The following is a 23,433-nucleotide window of genomic DNA, read 5'->3' as shown; positions in this document are numbered from 1 at the left end:
GATTGATAATCAAATTCACATTTATATTTTCTTACTTTGTCTCTCCAGGGATATACACTGCACTGGTGTCAGTCTCCAATCGTTATGAGAACATCAGTCTGAGCATCAACATGAGTGTCTACAGCGTCCTCACTCATGTCGATATACAAACAGAGCCACGACTTCTCCTTGCTGGCAAATCGGCAGATTTTGAAGCTCACCCCTTGCCCTCACCCTACGGCATTCACTATGACTGGAACTTTGGAGATGATTCTGCTCAGTCTCAAGGTCGGCGAGTGGCACACACATACATGGACAGTGGTGCCTTTAATGCCTGTGTGTCCGTAAATAACACCATCAGCTATACCAGAGCCTGTGCTGACATGTTTGTATTTGAGGAGATAGAAGAATTGAGAGCTGAAAGCTCCTCTCCTTCAGAACTTCACAGTCCTACTATAGTGAAAGCACACCTTGCTTCAGGTAATAATATCACATGGACATTCTCTATGGGCGATGACAGCAATTACACTACATCTGAACCCTACGTGTCACACAGCTATCCTAAAGATGGCAACTACACAGTGAACGTGACTGCTGCAAATGCTGTGAGCTCCGGCTGGACACTTGTTACAGTGCACGTCTATGTGTTCCAAGTTATCAGGATAGAGCCTTCCGGATGTGTCCAAGAAAGGACCCCCATTTACTTTGATACTTTGGCGTCTGGCAATGTTTCAGCCAGCCTTTATGAATGGAGCTTTGGAGACGGAAGCCCGAACGAGACATACCTCGGGAACCCCAGAGTCTCTCACACCTACAACACAAGCGGGAACTACCACCTTTCTCTTAATCTTTCAAGTGGGCTCAACAAGGCCTCCAAGGCCCACTACTTCAAATTGGTGTGTGTAGAGCCAGCCTTAACTAGCATCAACCTTACCCTTGAGAAAACGCACTATGCTGTCGGAGAAGAGATCCGGTTGCAGGTTAGAGCTGAGCCACAATATACCTACAGCTATCAGTGGAACTTGGGCACAGATGAAGAACCTTTGCGGATTTATGGCTCTGGGAATGCCCTGACAACATATAAAAATCCAGGTCATTACATAGTGACAGTAACTGTCTTCAATAACATCTCCACAAGTAATGCTAGTGTTCTGGTTCAGGTTCAGATGCCCATAGGGCCCATTGTTATTCAACATAATGGCACTGAGAACAATTACCTTATACTTAGGGAACCTTATTTATTCACAACCTTAGTCTCATCTCCTGATGTCACGCACACATGGAACTTTGGAGATGGGAACCTCTTCAAGGGGCACAGTGTCCCCTACACCTACAACTTCTCTGGAAACTACAGCATCACACTGACAGCAGCCAACTCTGTCAGCAGGAATCACAGTATTTTACCTGTTGCTGTGCTCTCACCAATACGTGGGTTAACAATAAACGCCAGCCTAATAAACGTTCCTCTCAATGCCTCAGTTGACTTTGAGGCTCAAATTGTGGAGGGAGATGAAGTCAAATTTTCCTGGATCTTGTGTGACCACTGCACCTCGATTCAAGGGATCGACACCATGTTCTACACCTTCCGCTCAGTTGGCACTTTCAACATTATTGTGACAGCAGAGAACAACATAGGGAAGGCTCAAGCTAGTATCTTCCTATTTGTCCAACGGGAATTACAGGGGCTCCATATTTTACCCGAGGAGGAGATGGGAGTAAGTGGCGACACAGGAGTGGATGGTTGCTGCTTTGCTACGAACCGTGTTCTCCACCTTCATGCAGGCTTGAAAGAAGGAACAAACATGACTTTTACCTGGAACATCATCAGTGAACTAGATCCCATTAGCTCGAGATTCAACATCAGTGGCAAAACTGTGGAGGTCAATTTCTCCACACCGGGACGGTGCGTCGTCATTCTTCGAGCAGCTAACCTTTTGGGCCAGCTTTCCGTCAACAGAACCATCCACTTCTTAGAGCCAGCTGAAGGGGTGTATCTACAGATTATTAACAACCGTGTTGCTGTCAATGCTCATACTAATCTGTCAGTATCCACTTTGGGGGGCTCAGACCTGCAATACCGCTGGTTTGTGAATGGAGATATGCTGCAGTGGAAAGAGCCCTGGAAGACTCACACGTTTTCAAGTCCTGGCCTATATTTGGTCACTGTGGAGGTCTTCAATGAAGTTAGCTTTAAGCCTGTGTCTGAGAGAGTCATCGTCCAGGAGGTCATATCTGGGCTTGGGTTTACAGCAACCGATGCGACTGAGCAGAATTACATAGCAACAGGTGTCCCTGTCGAACTCCACGGAGAAGTGGTGAAAGGAACCGATGTGACATGGACATGGATGCTTGATGGAACAACAGAAACAGGACAGAATACATCGGTTGTGTTCCAGGAGCCAAAGACAGCCATTATTACATTGAATGCCACCAACGATATCAGTGAGCAAATGGTTTCAAAAGAGTTCTTTGTTCAGGACAAGATTCAGGGGTTGGAGCTGAGGTCAAGTAAAAAGATTGCAGTGGTCGGTGAGAGGGTAGAGTTCACCATTTCTATGGCTGCTGGATCAGATGTTGACCTGATCCTCAGCATCAGCGGAGATGCCACTGTTACCCCGCAACTCAACCAAACCTATGTGCACGTATTCACCAGGGTAGATACCTACATGGTCAACCTCACTGCTCACAATCAGGTAAGGCTAACTCATTTTAGCACACACCCAAACACAGTGAAAATACAACCTTTAAAACAATGTTTTTTCTTTAGTCTCAGTTTTTTCAATCCCAATGCAAGGTCCCTCGATCATAACAGATTTCAAAGCTTGTCAATTGTCATATATTATAAGAGGCCCTTAGTTTATTTAGAGGTAATTAATTCGTTGGGTTTGGATATTGTGTACTTCAACGGAATTAATTATTGAATTTAATTATTTGTATGTCTTGTTTTGTACCAACCCAGGTAAGTTTCAAGAGGCGACACCTCCAGGTTGAGGTGATGGAGCCAGTACGTGGACTGTCTATCCAAGGAAGCTGCACAGCAATCCCTGTTGGTGTGAAGAGATTATTTACTGCCAGCATTGTGACTGGTAAACCTGTTCGTTTTCTCTGGACCTTTGATCTGCACCACCTCCACAAGACATCACATTTTGGCAAAGAGGTAAGATTGCACAAAATGTTTCATCTACATCACAAGTGTCAAACTTAAAGCCCGGGGGCCAGATCCAGCCCGCCACATCATTTTATGTTGCCCGCGAGAGCAAATCGTTTGTGTCGACTTCGGTGATTCTCGTTGAACTCTGTACCAAAATTTCAATTTCTCGTATGTAGTAAATAATAACATTGAGAGATTGCAAGCATTTTTGTTTTTTGTTACCGAACCCTTTTAACAGTAACTTGAAGAATAGTTGAACAAACTATTATCCTGGACATCTAATTTAAAAACCGGTTATCCATCAATTGGATGTGTATATGTAATCATATGATGAGGTGATTAAAACGTTTATTTATTTTTTTATGGTTTGACAGTCATAACGGCCCTTCAAGGGAAACTGTAACTACAATGTGGCCTGTGATAAAAATGAGTTTGACACCTCTGATCTACATAGTCATGACTATAATCTGTCATCAAATCTTGAGCTGACATTTATACAAACAGCATTTTTTCTCACTGTCTCATCACACAAAGCAGGTGGCGTACATCCCAGAAGAAGCAGGTTTATTGACTATTTACCTGAGGGCCTTCAATGCACTGCATGCTCAGAACATCACCAAGCACATCCTTGTGCAGAACCTGCTTATGGATGCGGTCCTATATGCAACACCTCAGGACACTTTGGTCAATAAGACTGTCACTCTTGTGGCTTCTGTCACACCCAGATCAAATCCTTTAGAGTGCTTCTGGGACTTTAATGATGGCTCTACTCCAGTTCACACCAACACCTTAACTGTGGGCCATGAATACAAAAACCCAGGAAGCTACATGGTCCAAGTATGTTGTATGTATGTTAATGGATAGGGCCATGATTATATGGCTAGATCATTCTGAATGTTTGTGGTGTGCGTGGCATTTGTACTCACCAGGTAGTTTTCTCTCTGTCAGGTGAATTGTAGTAATCTGGTGAGCTGGGTGTTGGCTCAGGTAGAAGTAAACATCAGTGTCCTGGAGTGTGAGGAACCAGAGGTACAAGTGATTCAAGCCCCCCGCCTCGCCATCTGGAGATCCCAGCCTACTTTTGTGGAGGCCACTGTGGACCTGAAAGGCTGTGTTATATATGGAGCACAGTACTTGTGGCAAGTAGTCACAACACCATCATGTGATAGTGACTACCTCCTTCCCCCTGAGGTCTTGACTCGTCCCTCTCAGCCATTCCCAAATACCGAAATCCCCCTTCCGGTAGAGGTGGATGTGCGGCGGCTACAGCTGTCGTTGCCCAAGATGGCGCTGGCTACAGGGAACTACACTTTGGTATTTTCTCTGTCATATGAAGGTGTGCCGTTGAGGAAAGCAGCCTGTCTCCAACTTAGTGTCATGGCTGCAAGGTCAGTGCAAAACTTGTTTCATACCACCTCTTGTTGCAGTGATAATCAGTGAATGTGTGTTGTATAAAAATAAGCCATACTAACAGAGGTATTTCAGAATTGGTATTTATTTTGTCACATCTAATCAACAACACACATAAACGCATTAAAAAGAACACAAGTTATCAGTATAAAGTACAGTGTAATGAAACCATTTAAAATGGTCAAAATATGGTACGTCGATCATTATAAACTATAAGAAAATAATTGCTAATGATAGCCAGTGGATTAATGTACAGGTTACCCACATTTAAATGAATAGGTGGAAGGTCAACTAAACTGAATGCACCACTTAATATTTGTATTAAATTCAAAGTGGGCCCTGTAGTGTACTGTAAATCCAGCCTTTGATGCAAGCTCAGAGCTAAATACATGAAGACCTCCAGAGTAACAAAATATAGTCCAGGATCACGTATTAAAATACTGTCCTATACTGTTCAATGTACATTAATTCATGACAAAAATAAATCAAATTGATATTTGCCAAGAAAATGTATGTGTTGTCAATCAGTAAAATTGCTTATTGCCTTTTACTCTGACAATTTGTGACACACTAAAAAAGTGAAACCGTAATTGTGGGAAAGGCTGTAGAAAATAATGCTGTTCTTTCGCAGGCTGATGCCCATCATAGAGGGTGGCACCTACAGGGTGTGGTCGAGGACTCAAGACCTCCAACTCAGTGCCGAGCAGTCATATGACCCAAATATGGACCCTGAAAGCCAGTCACTACTCCACTACCATTGGGATTGCCAAAGCACATCAAAGGTTAGATACTGCATTTAAAATAGTGAATGCAAATCTTTAGGGATATTTGTACAATAATTATATTAAAATAGCACAGAGCAGTCATCGGCATGTCTACCCTCAAATGTAATGTCATAAACAGTGACACATTCCTTTTGTCTGTCTGTCTGACCTGGAGATGGCAAGCTGATCGAAATCCATTTATGCCAACTAAATAAATTGGGAACCTTCACATCCTGAGCCTGCAATTAAATTGATGCAGACCAATTGTGCTTGCCTTAGTTATATCCATTAGCGTGTACCTGATGTTCCTTGGAACATTTAAAGTGGATTTGCTAAGGGGCTTTCTTCAAATCAGCACTCATAGTCACACATCAAAGTATTCTTTTTAAAATGATCATTAATTAGCACAGTCTGTTGCTCACTCAAGCAATGACGTATGTTCTCCACTTATATTGTGTAATACTTAAAATTGTGACTGTTTTTTTTTTTTTTTTAACTCTTCTACACATTTGACTTTAATCTAGTGGAAATGGAATTCCACCTAAAAATATCTTCATGGCAGCCTTTAATAGTAAATTTATAAGACATGCTGTAGTTTGGTACTAATTTACTGCTATACAAAAGTTATATAATTGGTCATCTGGTTCTGAGCATCGTATAAAGTGAAGAGGACTTCACAATTCAGGACACATTGCAAGCTTTTGTCATTTTGTGTAGAGAGTGTCAACTCATTTAGTGTTTTTCACACTCAACACTTCTTAGACTTCTTCAGCCCGGCCCACAATATAAGAACGAGGAGACTGTGTGCGCGCATGCATGCATCCGCGCGTCTGTGTGTGTGAGCGTGCGTGTGTGTGCACATATATGTTTCTGCGTCTGTTGCCGTTTCTAAGTACGGTAGGCAGGCATTTCAAGAGTTATTCAACTGTTAAATGATCAACTCAGCCTTTCACAGTTGGCTCTTGGCTCCCCACCCTGACAATTACATTTACACATCACACACACACTCGCACACAAATGCACACTAACTGAAGTCTTGCATAACAAATGAAGTCAACTGTATACTGAATCTTTCTCATGCTGACACATTAACCTTCCTTAACAGTACACATCTATTCTTCTAAGGCATACAAAATGTTATGTAATGGTTACAGTTTTCTGAACACTGAGCTCAATTTCCACACTAATCTCTTCTTGCAGGGTCCAGAACACTGCTCCAGCCTGAACTTCGGCTTGGGGTCGAGCGGTCCTGTACTGGGAATATCTGGCTCAGAGTTGGAGGCTGATGTCGAATACACTTTCAAACTGTCCATCAGTAAAGATGGAATGACACCAGAGTCCACCACACAAACTGTGAGTGTGCACCCTGTATAAATACATACATCCTCCTAGTAAGTGGTTCCTTGTAAAAAGAAAAAGCATAATGGAGGCAAACTGCACATTAGAATGCAGATTAGGAATAAGAATCCAGCGTGGCCAGCTGTTGTCCGTTCTTTTGGGGCAACATAGAGTTAACTCAGGTTGACGTTGACCATCAGTAAGATTACGATTAGAGCCCTAATTCCTTCTGTGTTGACTATAGTTTGTCAAAACATCCTAGCGTTTTGACACTACATATCGTTTTCGAGCCTCAACATGTCGAGCATATTTAAAGTTTATTTAAATTTTTTTTTTTAAAAAGAGCAGGCTTTCAAGACAATCTGAATGACTTTTCTGATATGATTGTGTGGTATATATCATTGTATGGTTTTCTTCCAATATGACTTACATACGAATGTGTGTGCATGTGCGTGGCAACAGGTGCTCGTCCAGAGTGGTCACATCCCCATGGTGTATCTCGAGTGTGTGTCCTGTAGGGCCCAGTCTATCTACGAAGTCAGCCAGAACTCTTATGTCTACCTCCGAGGAACCTGCACTAACTGCCAGGGCTTTCACCGCGGGGTAAACACACACGAGCCACACTGGAACACACAAATGATCGCAATCCTACGATCGATGTCTCTGTGAGATGAGGTCACTCTTACACAGACACTAGTGAGGTCATTATTTCCAGCGTCTTCTTCCTCCTCCTCCTCTGTGCTCTGTTATTTCAATGTTTCTTTTGCAGGTATTTGTGAGTGGGTGTGAGACTGTGGTCATTGTATAAGTAGAGCCAGAGAGAATAAATTATATCCTTACTAAAAGTGGAAAACACTCGGGAAAGACAAAATATGTGCTGCTGAGTCACTTGCTGCTCAAGTGTATTTAGCAGCTGGATATGCTTATGTAGCTTAGCTGAACTCACAACTCACTGTCTCAGGTGTGCATGTCATAGAAGTTGTAACAATAGAAATGCAGTTCAATGAAGTGTGACTTTTAAACCTACAGCGCACCAACTAATCTGTCCCCTTCCTTGTCAGAGATGGACTGCCATGACGCTGCAGAACGAGACTCTCATCCTGGACTCGTCCTCCACCACCACAGGAAATGACTGTATGAACCTGGTGCTACGGCAGGGTGTCCTTCGCCATGGAGACTCGTACATTTTCACCCTGCACGTAACCGATTACATGCTGGATGGCGAGGGGGCCGCCTCCATCACGTTGCACCACAACATGCCTCCGGCTGGGGGGGAGTGTCACCTGAGAGCGGGAGGGGAGGCAGGAGGGGTGAATGGTGATGCAGATGGTGGAGGTTGGACCATTCGAACGTTGCTGGACAGAGTACACTTCAACTGCTCAGGTACATTCTTTACATACATTTATCACAGTGCTCTTGGTTTAGATCCCTTTTTTTATTTTTACTAACCTTGTTTAGGGAAGGCCCTATTCCGTTCGCCATGAGTGTGCCCTAGTGCAGAAAGCAAGAGCAACAACATAGTACATAAAGGGAAGCTTGGACTAATTTAATGTGGAAGTACTTGAGAACCCCATAAAATGCATGCTGACTTTTAGTTCATAATCTGTAATTCTTGATATCATGCCCCCCGCACCCCATCCTTCATACCTGCCCTCCCTCCAGGTTACAGTGATCGGGGAGTCTCGGAGACACATTTACTGTACAGTTTGTTGGTGACCCGCTGCAAGGAAGACTACTGTGAGGAGTTCTGTGTGTACAAAGGCAGCAGTCCAGAACATTCGGCATTCCTTCCCCCAGGCTTTAGTTCGGCTCGACACCGCGTAGCTGTGTCCATCACGGTGGAGGACCTTCAGGGAGCAACAATCACTGCACTCAACAAGTAACTATGTTAACTCAGCGTTGAGAACACTTAAACTGCAATTTGTGTTTATTCAACTCATCGATGTTTTTGTTTACATTGTGCATTACGAAATGGTACATTTCAAGATGGACATACTGTACACAATGAGTTATTTGAAATGGCACTTAATACTGCGTTCAATTCGGCGACCTGTGGTCATCAGTGATGCCGGTAACCCTGCAAAGTAACGTGGTGGATTTTTGGAGTAACCAAAAATCCACCATTTTCAGTAACGAGCGAAGTAACCACGTTACTTTTCCCGGGAAAGTAATTAGACTACACTTAGTTCTTCAATCCAATAATAGTTACTTTTGCATCATCAATGTCTCTCACCAAACAGTAATTTGTAGCTGGTTATTCAAACAAAGAGCTGTCCAAATGTGCTTAAGTATTTAGCAAAGACTGCCCTTTTTTCCAACAAATAGAAGAAAACGACTGACAAGTGATTGTTTATTACACAATGCACCGTTACGGTGCAGTACCATAAAAGTGCAAAGAAATGCAAGATTTCACTGTCGCCTCAGTATTTTTGTTATTTTCCTGAGTAAAAAGTGTATTTGATTGTTGTTACGTTTTTATTTACACATTAAGAATACAGTTTTGCTGGCGTGTTAAACGCGCAAAGCATTGTGGGTTAATTATACATACCGAGTGCGCGATCATCAATCGGTTATGGAGGGTAAGGACTGACTTACTGAGGGACTTGCAATACTTAGCTTAAATAATATTTACAATGAAAAGTGAGAACTCTCAACTTCGTCTATGTGCTGGTTGAATGCGCTGCACGGCTGACGTCACGTAGTAAGAAACAAATGTTTTTTGAGCTTTGAGTTTGAGTTCTGAGTTTTCATGGACCACAATCGGCAGTGTACTGAGAATGGTGTGCTTGTGTAGTCAACTACACTAATATTTAAGTTATTTTGATGACATTATTCTGTAACTTGTGTGCCGTACATTACCAAGGGTACGGTTAAGCTAATGCTTTTTTTGTACTGTGGGTAAGTGATATTACTGCCAATTGGCAGCTGCTGAAAGTAACTAAAAAGTTACTTTTTCTAACTTAGTTACTTTTGAAATCAAGTAATCAGTAAAGTAAGTTACTTTTAAGCTCAAGTAATCAGTAAAGTAACTAAGTTACTTTTTCAAGGTAACTGTGGCAACACTGGTGGTCATAGGCTGTATGAGATGATTTGACCTTCAGTTAAACCAGGGGTCCCCAACCTTTTACATGCAACGGTCCGATTTAACGTAAAGCAATATTTTGATCGGCAAGCATAGAAACAAATAAAAACAAATTATTAAAAAGACAACTCACCATTATACTTAATGTAGTTGTTGTAATTAGTTGCGAGCCCTGCACTTGTTTCTCATCAATGAGCCGTCCTATCCACCTTGGGTAATGGGAAACAATGACACAAGTGTGTCACTTATGTCCAGTCTACTCTGTAATTTTTGGGCAATTTTGAAGGCTTAATTGCCTCATTTGAGAGCCTGTTGCCAGATATTATGCAGAGGGGGAGTGGTGCGTGAGATTCACCTGTCGTAATAAACCTGCAGTTTATGTAGGGCTACTGATAATGGGGCTGATTTATCGAGATCCAAAATAGAGGACACTAAATTCTTTAATTCTTAAATTGCGTGCGGTGTTGGCAACAGGTGCAAAAGTGGTGGTGGTGTAGCTCTAATGCTTTTCACCATGGAAAATTTGTTAGCGCAAACTATATTTTAGAGTGATGGAATTGGTAGACAAACAAACATTTTAGTTACAGAAAAGAAATGTATCATTCAAAAATTTTGGGGAAGCCAGCAATCGCATAAGAATCTGCCTCAGAGGTCCCATAGGCCAAAAATGCCCGATCGGACTCCTCCTTTAGCTTGACGGCATGAGTGATAAAACCGATAATATTCATTACTACTTAAAAGTACACACCTGGTTATTTGATCACATCTCAGTCTTCTTCAACAAATCTCAAAACATGAAAGACAATACATGTTTCATGAAGGTCATAACTAATAAATAATCCAAATGTACAAAGCACTATTATTCATTCCTTTGCGTTTGTGTACAGGTCAGTTGAGGTGGTGCTGCCGGATCCACCACCTTTTTACAGTAGTCTTCCTCACTGGCTCGCTGAGCTGACTGACAGCAGGCTTAAACAGCTGCTGGAGCAAGGAGACTCTCAGAGGGTCAGGGAGTTATCCTTGGCTCTTATTACTGTCCTGAATGAGGTAGGAGAGGCCTAACACGACAACCTGAATGAATGCATGCATCTGAGCAATTCATTACTTGACTACCACGATCACATAACAATGAAAGAAACCATCAATACTATACAGAAATGCCATAAAGCATAACAGCAGCTGGTCCACGTACAGGTATATCATCTGGAGCAGTTCAGAATCAATATTTACTAATAACACAACAAAAAACATACAATTAACAAAGTACATCATACTCACCAGAGATGATGGTTATTAAATGTGTGCAGATCACAAAAGTCTTGTTTTGCAAGTCAAAGTTGGCTACGACAACCTTTGTCCTGAACAACCAATCAGAGCATGACAAAATGGTTTGATCTAAAATTACAAGTAGTAAGTGGGCCAAAAAGGCAAGAAGGCAGTAGTGTGTGTGTGGGGGGGAGCACAGTATTTTTGGGGGGCACATTTGGCCGATCGGAGGGCACTTTTTGCTGCACACATAGGGTAAAAAGTGCAGAGGCACGTGCCTACCCCCATCAACCGCCTCTGCGTCCACAGTACGGCCAAGAGTAATGCTATGAAATGAAAAGAATAGAGTGTTGGGAATACATTCATACAATTTCATGGAACACACATTATAATTTAGCTTTAAAATGTAGGTCAATGCTTCTGCTAATTTTTAGGCCTTGCTGGGCCTGACCAACCACCACCTGTATGTTCCTGCTTGTCAATAGCTGAACTCATTCCTTTTTGTACCGTATGTTGTAACAGTATGAGCAGAGCAGGGAGTCAACACGGGTGTCTCTAGCAGAGCGGGTTTACCGAGTCAGAGTCCGCAGCAATATTACCAGGGCACTGACTGCACTGGATCTGAACACTGTTAATGACATTCAGCAAACCTCTGCTGCGCTGGCACAGTGTACGGTGAGTATAATGGTTGTGTCTGAAGAAGGGGAGGCAGAAAAAAAAGGAAGAAGGTAACAGCCTATAGAGCAATTATTTGTTCTTTCCTGTGTGTGTTTTTAGGCGGTGAGTCGGGAGTTCATCTGTGAGGAGTGTCAGAACAGTACACTAAACAAACTTGAGTCCATGTTAGAGATTCTGCAAAATGACACCAAGCAGGGAACGGTTACACCAACTGAGATAGCTGACAACATCCTGAACATCATGGGTAATAGATCTGTGTACATAGTGCATGTCTTGATTGCTTTACTTAGATTATGTCTTAACACAAAGTAAATGAACCGGTATTTATATGACAACCATATCATGCAAAACTGTGAAATGGGCTTCCAGCAGAAGACAATCATATTAATAATATTATTTTCTGCCCTAAATGTCTGGTTGAACGTATCTTCAGGTCTACAAATTTCAATATATTTTCACGTTTTCCCGCAAAGGTGTTTCCCAATACTGACAATCCACACATTGATAAAAATATATAATAATAAAGTATTTAGAAATTGTAAAAGTCTTACAATATGTCAATCTAAATTCAAAATGGAAAATCACATTTAACATGTTCAAATACTCTCTGTTATCCAATACCAATGACATTTGTGGAGCTCCTGAAGGATATTATTCTAGTTTTCCCATTGGAGCCAGAAGAAATGTTGAATCTTTGTGAAACAAATTGTAACCATTCGCACGTTTGACTCGTAGTCTTTTTTTAGCATTACTCTCATCACACAATACATCTTGTTTTAGTCTTCGATTTTGGTGCAGACTTGAGCAACCCCTTCTGACAGAGTTCCACTCTACCCACTTCTTCCCTAACTATCCTTTCTCACGTATATTCCAAAATCCAAGGTGATCTGATCCATCAAGTCAGCCAGTCAGCGTCTTACTTCCAACCCGCCTACGTGGATTCCGCATCAGTCTTCTCTACTTTCCCGTTGACCTCCTCTGGTGCATACCATGGAGGTATCCCGTTGGACCCATCCCCTTCTTCCTTAGAGCCACACCCACTGCGAGTGGCGGCCAAAGCCTACAGCCTGTCCTCAGTCCTCATGCTGATCCTTATGCATGGTCGCGTCCTGAACGAGGAACCGCTTGTGCTCAGGGGATCAGAGATAGCTGCCACAGGAAAACTGGCTGACCCGCAGAGCCTGCTCTGTTACCATGGCAACAGCAGTCCAGGTGGGCCTGTTTATTCAGTGTGGACCAATGAGTCATGTCTGTTTTCATCACCTCACAGTCTGAAGAAGGTTGTAAATTAAAAGGAGGACTGTCAGGATCAATGTGCCATGACAGTGCCATCTTGTCTGTCTCTAGAGTGCCAGCGGTTCTCTATCCCCAGAGCGTTCAACAGCAGTCTTCGCAGAGCAGCTGCAGGAAACAGTGTCATGCAGTTACTCTTCCAGGTAAGTTCAATAAATGGGAAATCTGCACACTTGCGAAGACCAGTGTCCTCTATAATTGTAATTCCTCCTCACATGAACCCCCTTTTTTTTTCTCCATAGTTGGAGTCCAACCCCTTCCCCTTCAACTATGTAGCCAACTACACCGTCTCTACAGAAGTGGCATCCATGGAGTTCCGCACTGAAAATGGCACCCAGATTCCCATCTCCGGCCTGGATGACAGTCTCGCCATCACTGTCGCCATTAACAATGGCACTGGCGCAGAGCTCGGCACAGATTCCTCAGGTGCAGCAGGTGTACCTACAGCTGGAGCTGTGAACATCAGCCGGTGCGACTCTGTCATCGTCAGGGTGATCACAGGAAACAACAACCGACAAGCTGGACTGTTTGTTCAACTCAACTTCACCTCTTTGGAAGGTCAGTGCTTACTTTTAAATACAACTGTGAGTAAGTAGGCACATTTATATTGTATCTCTGTGACTCCCATCATATCCACATTGCATTATGCTGTACTGTAGATTGAGGAATTGAACAATACACAACATGAGCCAAAAGCTTACTAGATGTTAATATGTTCCATTTTTTAAACTGACAAAAAATATCAGCAGCAGGTTTATATGGTATTACTGAAACCTTTGGCACACTACGAGAGAGAGAGAGAGGCAGAGTTTAATGCCTATTCTTGTTACTTGGCGGAAATGCCATCTCTAAATGCTTTTGCATGACTGGTAAACCTTTTTATTTAGAATTTTGAGACTTTCTGTAACTCAAACATCATCGCTAACAACCAAATCAAAAAGCCATTTGCCAAAGAATTGCATGCCTGATTGATAATAATAAATAGCTTACATTTCACTCTGACAAAGACAAAAAGAATGTGAGAGTGAGTGGTTATCTGTCTCTATAAGTGCCCTGCAACTGACTTGCTGCCTGTATGGGGTGCAGTTTGCCTTTTTCCCAGAGTCCCCTGGGGTAGGCTCCCGTTGAACGGGATAAGCAGTATAGGAAATGGATGGACGTATGGACAGTGTGAAATAGTACATTATAATTTTGCTGAAAAAGAAAAAAACCCACACAAATCTTTTTGTTTAATTATTGTATACCTTTCCCCAGATGCAGGACGCAGTACTGAGAGCAATGAAGACTCTGAGGAGCCATATATCGACGCCTACCTTCATTCCCATGAACATCCGAATGAATTCAACTGCACCGACAGAAAACGGATCACACTCAGTATGACCCGAAGCCAAGGCCTTGATCATAGGAAGTACACTTTCTTCCTATCGCCTCAGTAAGAACCCCTCGCTAAAAATGCAGAAGAAGGTTGTATACTGTAATTACTGTACATTTCTGCTGTCTGTTCCACAGGACGTATGACACCACACTTGACTACTTTATCAACGTGAGCGCACCCTGCAGCCCCAGCTCACTGTCTGCCGGCATACATCTTGAGGTGGGGCTGTTCGTCTCGCTGTGCCAGTATTTCAGTGAGAGCGAGAAGCAGTGGCGGACAGACGGCATGGTGCCCCTGGCAGAAACCAATGCCAGCAGAGCTGTTTGTCGCACCAGACACCTCACCGCCTTTGCCGCAGGCCTCTTTGTTCCACCTCATGCAATCAGCTTTACACTACCAGTCAGTGCGAGAAGCAATAACAAACATATTCTGTGATGTTCATTAAGATCAAGACATAACTTGGGTCATGTTTTTCAGATGCGCTCCGGCCCACCAAGCTTGGTGGTGCTGATGGTGTGCGTGCTGGGCTTGCTCAGCTATGTTATTGCTGCTGCCATCTTGCACAAGTTAGACCAGCTGGATTTGCGCCGGGCTGGTGTGGTTCCTCTGTGTGGCACAGATGGACTCTTTAAATACGAGGTTCAAGTCAAAACTGGCTGGAGTCTTGGGGCAGGTAAGTTTGTACAAAAGTATTGTATTAAAGACAGTGTTTGCAGTATACTTACTGTAATGCCCTCAAATGTGAGCCACAGAGCCACAGTCGTAGATGCAGCTTTTACCATTTAGTGAACGCCAGGCGAACAGCAAAACACAAACATGATGAGCACACTGACGCAGAAGCTGCTGCCGGCTACCGCTCTCATGACGACACTCTAATGCAGACTTGGTGACATCACATGCTGCCCAAAAAGGCCCCACCTCTTAAAGGCACATGTTTGTATACCGACTGGTATCTGTGTGTGTATGTGTGTGTGTGTGTGTGTGTGTATATATATATATATATATATATATATATATATATATATATGTGTATATATATATATATATATATATATATATATATATATATATATGTATATGTGTATATATATATATATATATATATATATATATATATATATATACATATATACATATACATACATATATACATATATGTATATGTATATATATGTATATGTATGTATATATATATGTATATATGTATGTATATGTATGTATATATATATATATATATATATATATATATGTATATGTATGTATATATGTATATGTATGTATATATGTATATGTATATATATGTGTATATATATATATATATAAAAAGAAAATGTGAAATCACATGTACCCTAACAGAAAAAAAAACACACCAATGTTTATCATATAGGCAGTCAGAAGGCCGAAGCCATCCATCCATCCATTTTCTACATGCTCCAACAGGGAAAAAGTTCAACATTTTAATTCATTGTGGGTGTGTGTCTACAATTTCAGGCACAACAGCTCATGTAGGAATCAGTTTGTATGGTCGGGAGGGCCGCACCGGGCACCGCCATCTTGACAGCAGGGGAGCCTTTACGCGCAACGCCCTCGACATCTTCCATATTGCTACAGACACCAGCCTGGGCAGCGTGTGGAAAATACGCATATGGCACAACAACAAGGGTAACTACATAAACCAAATGCATGCAGTCACAAAAGGTTGAGCTGTCTTATATTAAGGAACTCATTTGCTGTCCCACAGGTTTGTCCCCAGCATGGATGCTACAGTATGTCTTGGTCAAGGACTTACAGACAGGAAGCAGTTACTACTTCCAGGTTGATGAGTGGCTGTCTGTAGACAATGAGAAAACTGAGGGTCAGGTAGAAATGGAAGTGGAGGCTTCAGGTAAGAAACTAGCCTGAAATCATAACTCATACAGGCTTATTCATGATTGGCAATCATGAATAAGTGTGTATTGTCCAGTATGTGGAGTCAGCAATCACCGATCACCATTTGGTTTCTTCAGAAGAGGGATCGCTCCGCCAGTTTCCACGCATCCTGCGGGTTGAGCTTCAAAGGGCGCTGTGTGAGAGTCACCTGTGGCTGTCGCTGTGGGAGAAGCCCCCTCGCAGCCCCTTTACTCGTTTACAGAGAGCCACATGTTGTGCTTTGTTACTGCAGTTATTTTTGGCCTTCAACACGCTGTGGTACAGCATTGTGGTGGACAAGAGAGTCAGGTGTGTGCACATTTTGATTCAACCTTCGAGGAGGTTATAGTATTTGCTGGTGTGTTGGTTTTGCTTTTGTTTGTTTTTGTGCAGTGTTTTTGCTGTTTTAACCAAGATGTTTTGTGATGCATGGGTGTTTTTCCAATTTATTCCCATTTAATTTTCATGACAGTCCTTTAAAACTTTTCGATTGATTTCCTCCCTCAAATCTTGTCTGAAATTATGTACGAATAGTTTTAATGTGTATGCATTGTCCGAAGGTCATCTGTCAATTCAAGTTACATTTCCATTGTAAATTACATTTCCTTTGACCCATTTAACATGACACATAAACATGATGTTATACACCTAATTGAGCAAAATGTGGGGTGAGGTATCACACTGCATTAATACAATCCAATGCCTACATGCTATGTAATGTGTAAATTGCACATCTGTGATTTAAAAATGGTACATGGTATCATGAAATATTTCCCTTTTGCATTAACAGTTAAGTACTGTATTATTAAAAGAAATACGAAATAATCTGTATGCAGGTCATTTAATAACAGTAACAGGTTTAATTTGGATCTCATCCAGTTTGCGCATTTGGCAGCATTTTGAAACTAGGTTTTAAAGAAGTTGTAATTTTTTGTTTTTCTGAATGGAACGATGTCTTTTTAGCCATAAAAGTCATGACATTTCCCTCATTGGTTTTGAAGGTTGACTTCAGTCCAAGCCTTGATGGAGGTGTTATCTCTGAACGCTCCTGTTCCTACATTTTGTTGCCGTTCTATGTTGCAGCCCACAGGCCGTGGCGCAGTTATCTTCACTAAACGGCAAGACTGTGGCAGCAGGTGTGGTGACATGTTTGATCGCCTACCCTCTCTACCTCCTCGTCTTCACACTCTTCAGAATGAGCCGCAGCAAGGTCATTATATAATTAGACCAATTCCATTAGATACAGTATACTGTATATGCGTATCTATATGTATTTCACACATAAGATGACTATTTTCTTTTTGTGTGTGTGTGTGTGTGTGTGCAAACGTTTAGTGTGTTTCAGTGGAGCAGGTGCCTTCACCAGGGGACCAGGAGTCAGTGGAGATCGATTACTTCCTGGACAACTCAATGGCTGGAAGTTCTTTCCTCTACTTTGATGGCGAGGTAGAGTCCTATGGGCGAAAAACAAAATTCAGACAATTAAAACTGTTCGATGAGCTTTTTCTTGCTGACCCTTTAACTACCTGGTCAACCAATCGGTAGAGCTCTTTATGAAAGCAAATCGTCACTTTTTAAGGACCATGCCTTTACCATACAGTAAATGTCAGCTCACCGAATGGGAGACCATATTTTTTAAGGGATTATTTTACATTTGTAGCACGTTTTGTGTATATCTAAGTTAAATAAAGGTCTGCTTTTGCTCCATACGCAGATTAGATAAAGAGGGATTTCCTTTTTTATCTTTTAGTGACATCCCAACTATTTGGTAGAGTAACTGCCCAATGGAATTGTAAACTATTTTGTTTTGGTTATTAAAGAGTTGAGGAATTGAAAATTTCAGACGAACACAAACTCCGCTCATTGTTATGCTCATTACTTTCCTTCTCATGGGCCATCACTCTGTCCCCTTTTCTCTCTTTCGCTCGCTCTTGATGAATCTCTGCTTCTCAGACCAACTCAGAGGAAACCAATGTGGATTTGCCCACCCCATCCACCAAAAGGTCAGTTACTCTGTTGGTGTGACGCTTTTTATTTTTACTTCAAACTCCTTCATGTCGAAGGTTAACATCAGTTTGCTCTGGACATTGGGTGTTGATTCAGTGCTCATAAGTGCCTCACTCTCCGTATTTCAGTTTGGAGAGTTGGGGCATGGCAGAGGAGGAGACGGAGGACAGAGATTGGCCAGAGCTGTTGGGTCATGTGTCTGTGACAGGAGGGGCGGGACATGGGGCAGGGCTGCCAAGGCTGAAGAGGGGCCAAGGGAGCAGGCACCTGGGTGTGGACATGACCTTTAACCCTGATGATGAGGATGAGCAACGTCACAAGTATTTTACTTCTTCAGGTAATTAATCAAAGATCACATGTAAAAGTACAAGTAAAAAATAATGTAGCCCTTTACAGGGCATTTACTGAAATACTTGGAAATTCAACATTTAACCACAGAAAATGATTGTACTGTTGTAAATTACAGTTTTTGTTTACTTTATATAATTTTTGTCAAATGTTAGCATTATAATTGAATTAAAAAACGTTTATATATATATATATATATATATATATATATATATATATATATATATATATATATATATATATATATATATATATGTACACAGTGGGTACGGCAAGTATTCAGACCTCCTTAGATTTTTCACTGTTTTTTTATATTGCAGCCATTTGCTAAAATCGTTTAAGTTAATTTTTTTCCACATTAATGTACACACAGCATCCCATATTGATAGAAGAAAAACGGAATTGTTGAAATCTTTGCAGATTTATTAAAAAAGAAAAACTGAAATATCACACAGCCATAAGTATTTAGACCCTTTGCTCAGTATTTAGTAGAAGCAGCTTTTTGAGCTAATTCAGCCATGAGTCTTTTTGGGAATGATGCAACAAGTTTTTCACACCTGGATTTGGGGATCATCTGCCATTCACCCTTGCAGATCCTCTCCAGTTCTGTCAAGTTGGATGGTAAACGTTGGTGGGCAGCCATTTTCAGGTCTTTCCAGAGATGCTCAGTTGGGTTTAAGTCAGGGCTCTGGCTGGGCCATTCAAAAACAGTCACGGAGTTGTTCTGAAGCCACTCCGTCGGTATTTTAGCTGTCTGAGGTTCTGAGCACTCTGGAGAAGGTTTTCGTCCAAGATATCCCTGTACTTGGCCGCATTCATCTTTTCTTCGATTGCAACCAGTCGCCTTGTCCCTGTAGCTGACAAACACCCCCACAACATGATGCTGCCACCACCATGCTTCACTGTTGGAACTGTACTGGACAGGTCCACACATGCCACTTAGAATTAAGGCCAACAATTTGTATCTTGGTCTCATCAGGCCAGAGAATCTTATTTCTCACCATCTTGGAGTCCTTCAAGTGTTTTTTTAGCAAACTCCATGCGGGCTTTCATGTGTCTTGCACTGAGAAGAGGCTTCCGTCGGGCCACTCTGCCATAAAGCTCCGACTGCAGTGATGGTTGACTTTCAAGAACTTTCTCCCATCTCCCGACTGCATCTCTGGAGCTCAGCCACGGTGATCTTTGGGTTCTTCTTTCCCTCTCTCACCAAGGCTCTTCTCCCCCAATTACCCAGTTTGGCCGGACAGCCAGTTCTAAGACGGGTTCTGGTCATCCCAAACGTCTTTCATTTAAGGTTTATGGAGGCCACCGTGCTCTTCGGAACCTTAAGTGCAGCAGACATTTTTTTGTAGCCTTGCCGCAATTCTGTTTCTGAGCTCTTCAGGCAGTTGCGTTGACCTCATGATTCTCATTTGCTCTGACATGCACTGTGAGCTGTAAGGTCTTATATAGACAGGTGTGTGGCTTTCCTAATCAAGTCCAATCAGTATAATCAAACACAAACATATATATATATATATATATATATATATATATATATATATATGTATGTATGTATGTTTAAGTCCAAGTTATACTGTAAGTGTGGAGCTTATTCAATAATTCTTATTTTGTTGGGATTTTAAAATATGAAGGCAATCTTTGTTGACCCTTTTGAAGACAAAGTTAACATCATTGAAGTTAAAATCTATCAAATGTGCATTAATAGAGGACAGCTCTATTCACTGAGATAAGCTTGACTTTTTAAAGCATGCTTTTTGTCACTAAAAACAGAAATTTGGGAAAACTTCAGCCAAGGTGAATATTTTCCAAAAGCGAGTCCCCTCCACTTGTGTATAAAAGTGAAACCTTGCCTATTTTGGGTTTTCTCTTGGCTTGCCCGTTGTTTGACATTACAGTGTGCAGTCTTATCGCCTGATATGAGCTCATTTGTAGTTAACTGAATCCACTCTAGTATCAGTCGACATGTATGATTACCCTTTACCGAAAATTGGTTTTGACTCTTCAGGCTTCCGATTACTTTACAGTTGAGGGTTATATTGCTTTGGCATGCAAATGATAGATAATCTGCCAATGCATTTTTACGTGGTCAGGTTTTTTTCAGTAGTAGGTGACATGAGATTTGACTGTAGAAAATTATGAGAAATCGAATCAGTGTGGTCCTTATGGTGTGTCCTGTGGCTCTCTTAACTGTGAGTCCACCCTGAGGTTGAGTTGCTTTTCCTCGCAGATGAAGACCTCATCAAATACATTCTGAGCGATGGCCAGAACTTGTTTCCGCAAGCAGATGAAAGTGAAATGGCTGATCTGTAAGTATCGACAGCACGCAAATAATTCACCAGTATTTGCTTTGCCATTTCGGGATCTTCTTTGACTTTTTTTTCCCCTTCCTCGTGTGTGTGTGTTGTCAGGTCGAGCATTTTAGATGACAACACAGAGGTGATTCTTCTCCAGAAAGTCAATGATCCTCTTCCTCTCGAATCAATGAGAAGAGAACCCGTGAAAACTGCTTTTTCCTCCAATACAGGTGTGTGTGTGTGTGTGTGTGCGTGTGTGTGTGTTTGTGTACTACATACTGTATGCATGTTTGTATACTGTTTGCTGCAATGACAAGCATCCAGCATTTTGTTGTCTTATCAATTCAACTGCATCAAGGATCGTACTTTTTTTAGGCGCTTTTCATGTCAATTGCCAACCTACGATGGCAGCTGAACTAAACACACACAGTTTCTTTTTTTGTTGACAGAGAATCAGAATATAGTTTGGTAGTATATCATTTGTCCTCCTTGCTGAGTTACAGAGAGTTGTCGTAGGTTGGATCTTACATGTTTTCCCTTTAATTTGTCGTCGCTCGACATAATCTTGCATACTGAATAATACTTTTCTGTCCAATAATATGTACTGTCCAGTAATGAGACCTGTTCTGCCCAACTTCATCATACCTGTCGGAGCATTGGTATTTGTCTCTGAAATCATGAACCGAATTGTGTTTTTCTTCAAAACTTGGAAGTTTTTCCTCCTCGATGCTGAAACAGTTCTAAGATGTTGTTTCTCATGTGATGTAAAAGTGAAATGTTTGTCAAAGGCCCTGCATGCATTACATTGCATTTTTGTCGGAACCCGCCCTTCTGCAGTTGTGGCAGATGTGTGTCGTCCCAGACGGTTCCCTCCCTGGTGTGGACGCGCCGCCCTGTGGGGGAGCTGGGCAGCGATGGCCTTGGCCAACAGTATATCCATTTGGGCAGCTCACGGGTTCAATCAGAGGGTTGCCATGATGTGGCTCATCTCCTGTTTTGCCAGCTTCCTGTGCTCCTGTCTGCTACTGGAGCCAATAAAGGTAAGACTCAAAACATGCTTGCAAAATGTTACGATGTAACACAGACTCACTCAATTTGAAAACTGGACCTAATATTTGTCCTCAGTTCTGCACAAACATGTTTGTTTACTTGTACATATTTTATTGGTACTGTTCTAAATGACTCAACCTTGACATCATCCATATTTAGATCCAAAGCATAAAGTCACTCAGCACTATTGGATCAGCACCAAATTGGCAAATGGAGTTAGCAGTTAGGAAGGGAGGAGAGCTGTTTGACATGGAGCCAAGAGAAGTTTTTTAATATTTGTTGCAGAGTCCAAATGAACATCAAAAGTCAACACGTCACATGAGGCCCACTCTTATAAGGTTAATAATGCATGCTGCCTCCTCCTATCAGGAATCTGACTATGGGACAGCACAGTGTACTACTGGTTAGCACATCTGCCTCACAGTTCTAAAGTTTTGGGTTCGAACCTCTGCGCTGGTCTTTCAGTGTGGAGTTTGCATGTTGTACGTTCTTGAGTTTTCTCCAGGTACTACGGCTTCCTTCTTTTTTACATTCCAAAAACATGCATAGTCAGTTCATTGAAGAATCTAAATTTCCGTGAGTTGTGAATGTGAGTGTGAATGGTTGTTTGTGTGCATGTGCCCAGCGATTGACTGGCGACCAGTCCAGGGTGTACCCCCGCCTCTAGTCCAAAGTCACCTGGGATAGGCTCCATCACACCCACGACCCTAATGAGGACAGGTGGGAAAATGTTGGATGGCTGTCTGTCTGTCCACACCATAATGACTGCATTCCTTGGTGGATGTTGTCATGTTTGCATTTTGTATCGCTGTTTAGGTTTTATTGTGTTATTACTTTCTTGTTCAATTGGAGTTTTTTTTTTTTTTTTTAAGAAAGATTCACACGGTTCTGATATTTGTCCTTCAGGTGTTGTGTGAGGCCTTCTACTATGCAGTGTTTGTCTGTCGTCTGCGGCCTGAGGACCAGGATGTGTTGGTGGAGTTCCCCACGGTGGAGAGGGTGGTGCAGCGGGTCCACCGGGTGCGGCCACCTCAGGGTTATGCTCTGTCCCGGGACCGGCACCAGGCCCGCAAGGTCCGCCTGCTGCACACTATGTTGAAGGTAAGCAAGAGCTGCATTCCGTGCCGTTCAACGTGTATCTTCAGTATTTTCTAAGTTAACGTGATTGTTGGTTTCAATTTTCAGAACTTCCTGGTTTACATGTTCTTCTTGTTGGTGGTTCTTCTTCTCAACTATTCGGACTCTGCCAAAGATGCACACAGCCTGAGGCTGCATACTCAATTGCAACATGTGCTACACACACCTGAGTACCACAATATCAGCAGGTAAAATCCAGATTCTGCCTTTGCACTGATAATATTGAGCAATATGTATTGGGCTTGTATTTTAATATATTGTAGTGTGGAATGCACCATACTGTGAGGTGTTGCTTTTCTCATGTAATTAAAAAAGGTATCCAAAATATTGTAAATACCTGCAATAAGCGT

The 23,433-nt window shown here is 42.0% G+C and overlaps 1 protein-coding gene across 3 annotated transcripts in view; it reads left to right on the top strand.

Annotated features, from left to right (window-relative positions):
* pkd1a (polycystic kidney disease 1a) overlaps positions 1 to 23,433 on the top strand; it is an 81,530-nt gene that overhangs the window by 49,418 nt on the left and 8,679 nt on the right. Inside the window, exons 19-48 of one of the 3 annotated variants that reach the window (XR_009768706.1) lie at positions 49 to 2,672; positions 2,939 to 3,136; positions 3,665 to 3,967; positions 4,079 to 4,518; positions 5,172 to 5,322; positions 6,505 to 6,657; positions 7,105 to 7,245; positions 7,704 to 8,025; positions 8,305 to 8,521; positions 10,612 to 10,771; positions 11,513 to 11,665; positions 11,768 to 11,912; positions 12,551 to 12,880; positions 13,016 to 13,104; positions 13,204 to 13,519; positions 14,216 to 14,393; positions 14,471 to 14,735; positions 14,814 to 15,009; positions 15,828 to 15,998; positions 16,078 to 16,221; positions 16,343 to 16,553; positions 17,328 to 17,454; positions 17,580 to 17,690; positions 18,198 to 18,247; positions 18,380 to 18,588; positions 20,830 to 20,908; positions 21,011 to 21,126; positions 21,734 to 21,936; positions 22,572 to 22,666; positions 22,853 to 22,913. Coding sequence is in view for 2 of the 3 variants with exons in the window: in XM_061678495.1 (XP_061534479.1) it covers positions 49 to 2,672; positions 2,939 to 3,136; positions 3,665 to 3,967; positions 4,079 to 4,518; positions 5,172 to 5,322; positions 6,505 to 6,657; positions 7,105 to 7,245; positions 7,704 to 8,025; positions 8,305 to 8,521; positions 10,612 to 10,771; positions 11,513 to 11,665; positions 11,768 to 11,912; positions 12,551 to 12,880; positions 13,016 to 13,104; positions 13,204 to 13,519; positions 14,216 to 14,393; positions 14,471 to 14,735; positions 14,814 to 15,009; positions 15,828 to 15,998; positions 16,078 to 16,221; positions 16,343 to 16,553; positions 17,328 to 17,454; positions 17,580 to 17,690; positions 18,198 to 18,247; positions 18,380 to 18,588; positions 20,830 to 20,908; positions 21,011 to 21,126; positions 21,734 to 21,936; positions 22,853 to 23,047; positions 23,132 to 23,271 (8,137 nt within the window). In the remaining variant the exon portion in view is untranslated. Of the gene's footprint in view, positions 1 to 48; positions 2,673 to 2,938; positions 3,137 to 3,664; positions 3,968 to 4,078; positions 4,519 to 5,171; positions 5,323 to 6,504; positions 6,658 to 7,104; positions 7,246 to 7,703; positions 8,026 to 8,304; positions 8,522 to 10,611; positions 10,772 to 11,512; positions 11,666 to 11,767; positions 11,913 to 12,550; positions 12,881 to 13,015; positions 13,105 to 13,203; positions 13,520 to 14,215; positions 14,394 to 14,470; positions 14,736 to 14,813; positions 15,010 to 15,827; positions 15,999 to 16,077; positions 16,222 to 16,342; positions 16,554 to 17,327; positions 17,455 to 17,579; positions 17,691 to 18,197; positions 18,248 to 18,379; positions 18,589 to 20,829; positions 20,909 to 21,010; positions 21,127 to 21,733; positions 21,937 to 22,571; positions 22,667 to 22,852; positions 23,048 to 23,131; positions 23,272 to 23,433 lie in introns of those variants that run through there. The other 2 variants (XM_061678496.1, XM_061678495.1) reach the window with 2 other exon arrangements.

This window comes from Phycodurus eques, chromosome 6 (assembly GCF_024500275.1).
Source record: "Phycodurus eques isolate BA_2022a chromosome 6, UOR_Pequ_1.1, whole genome shotgun sequence".
Lineage (NCBI taxonomy): Eukaryota > Metazoa > Chordata > Actinopteri > Syngnathiformes > Syngnathidae > Phycodurus > Phycodurus eques.
Note: the sequence above shows the minus strand (reverse complement) of the source record. Positions and strands in the feature narration are given on the sequence as shown.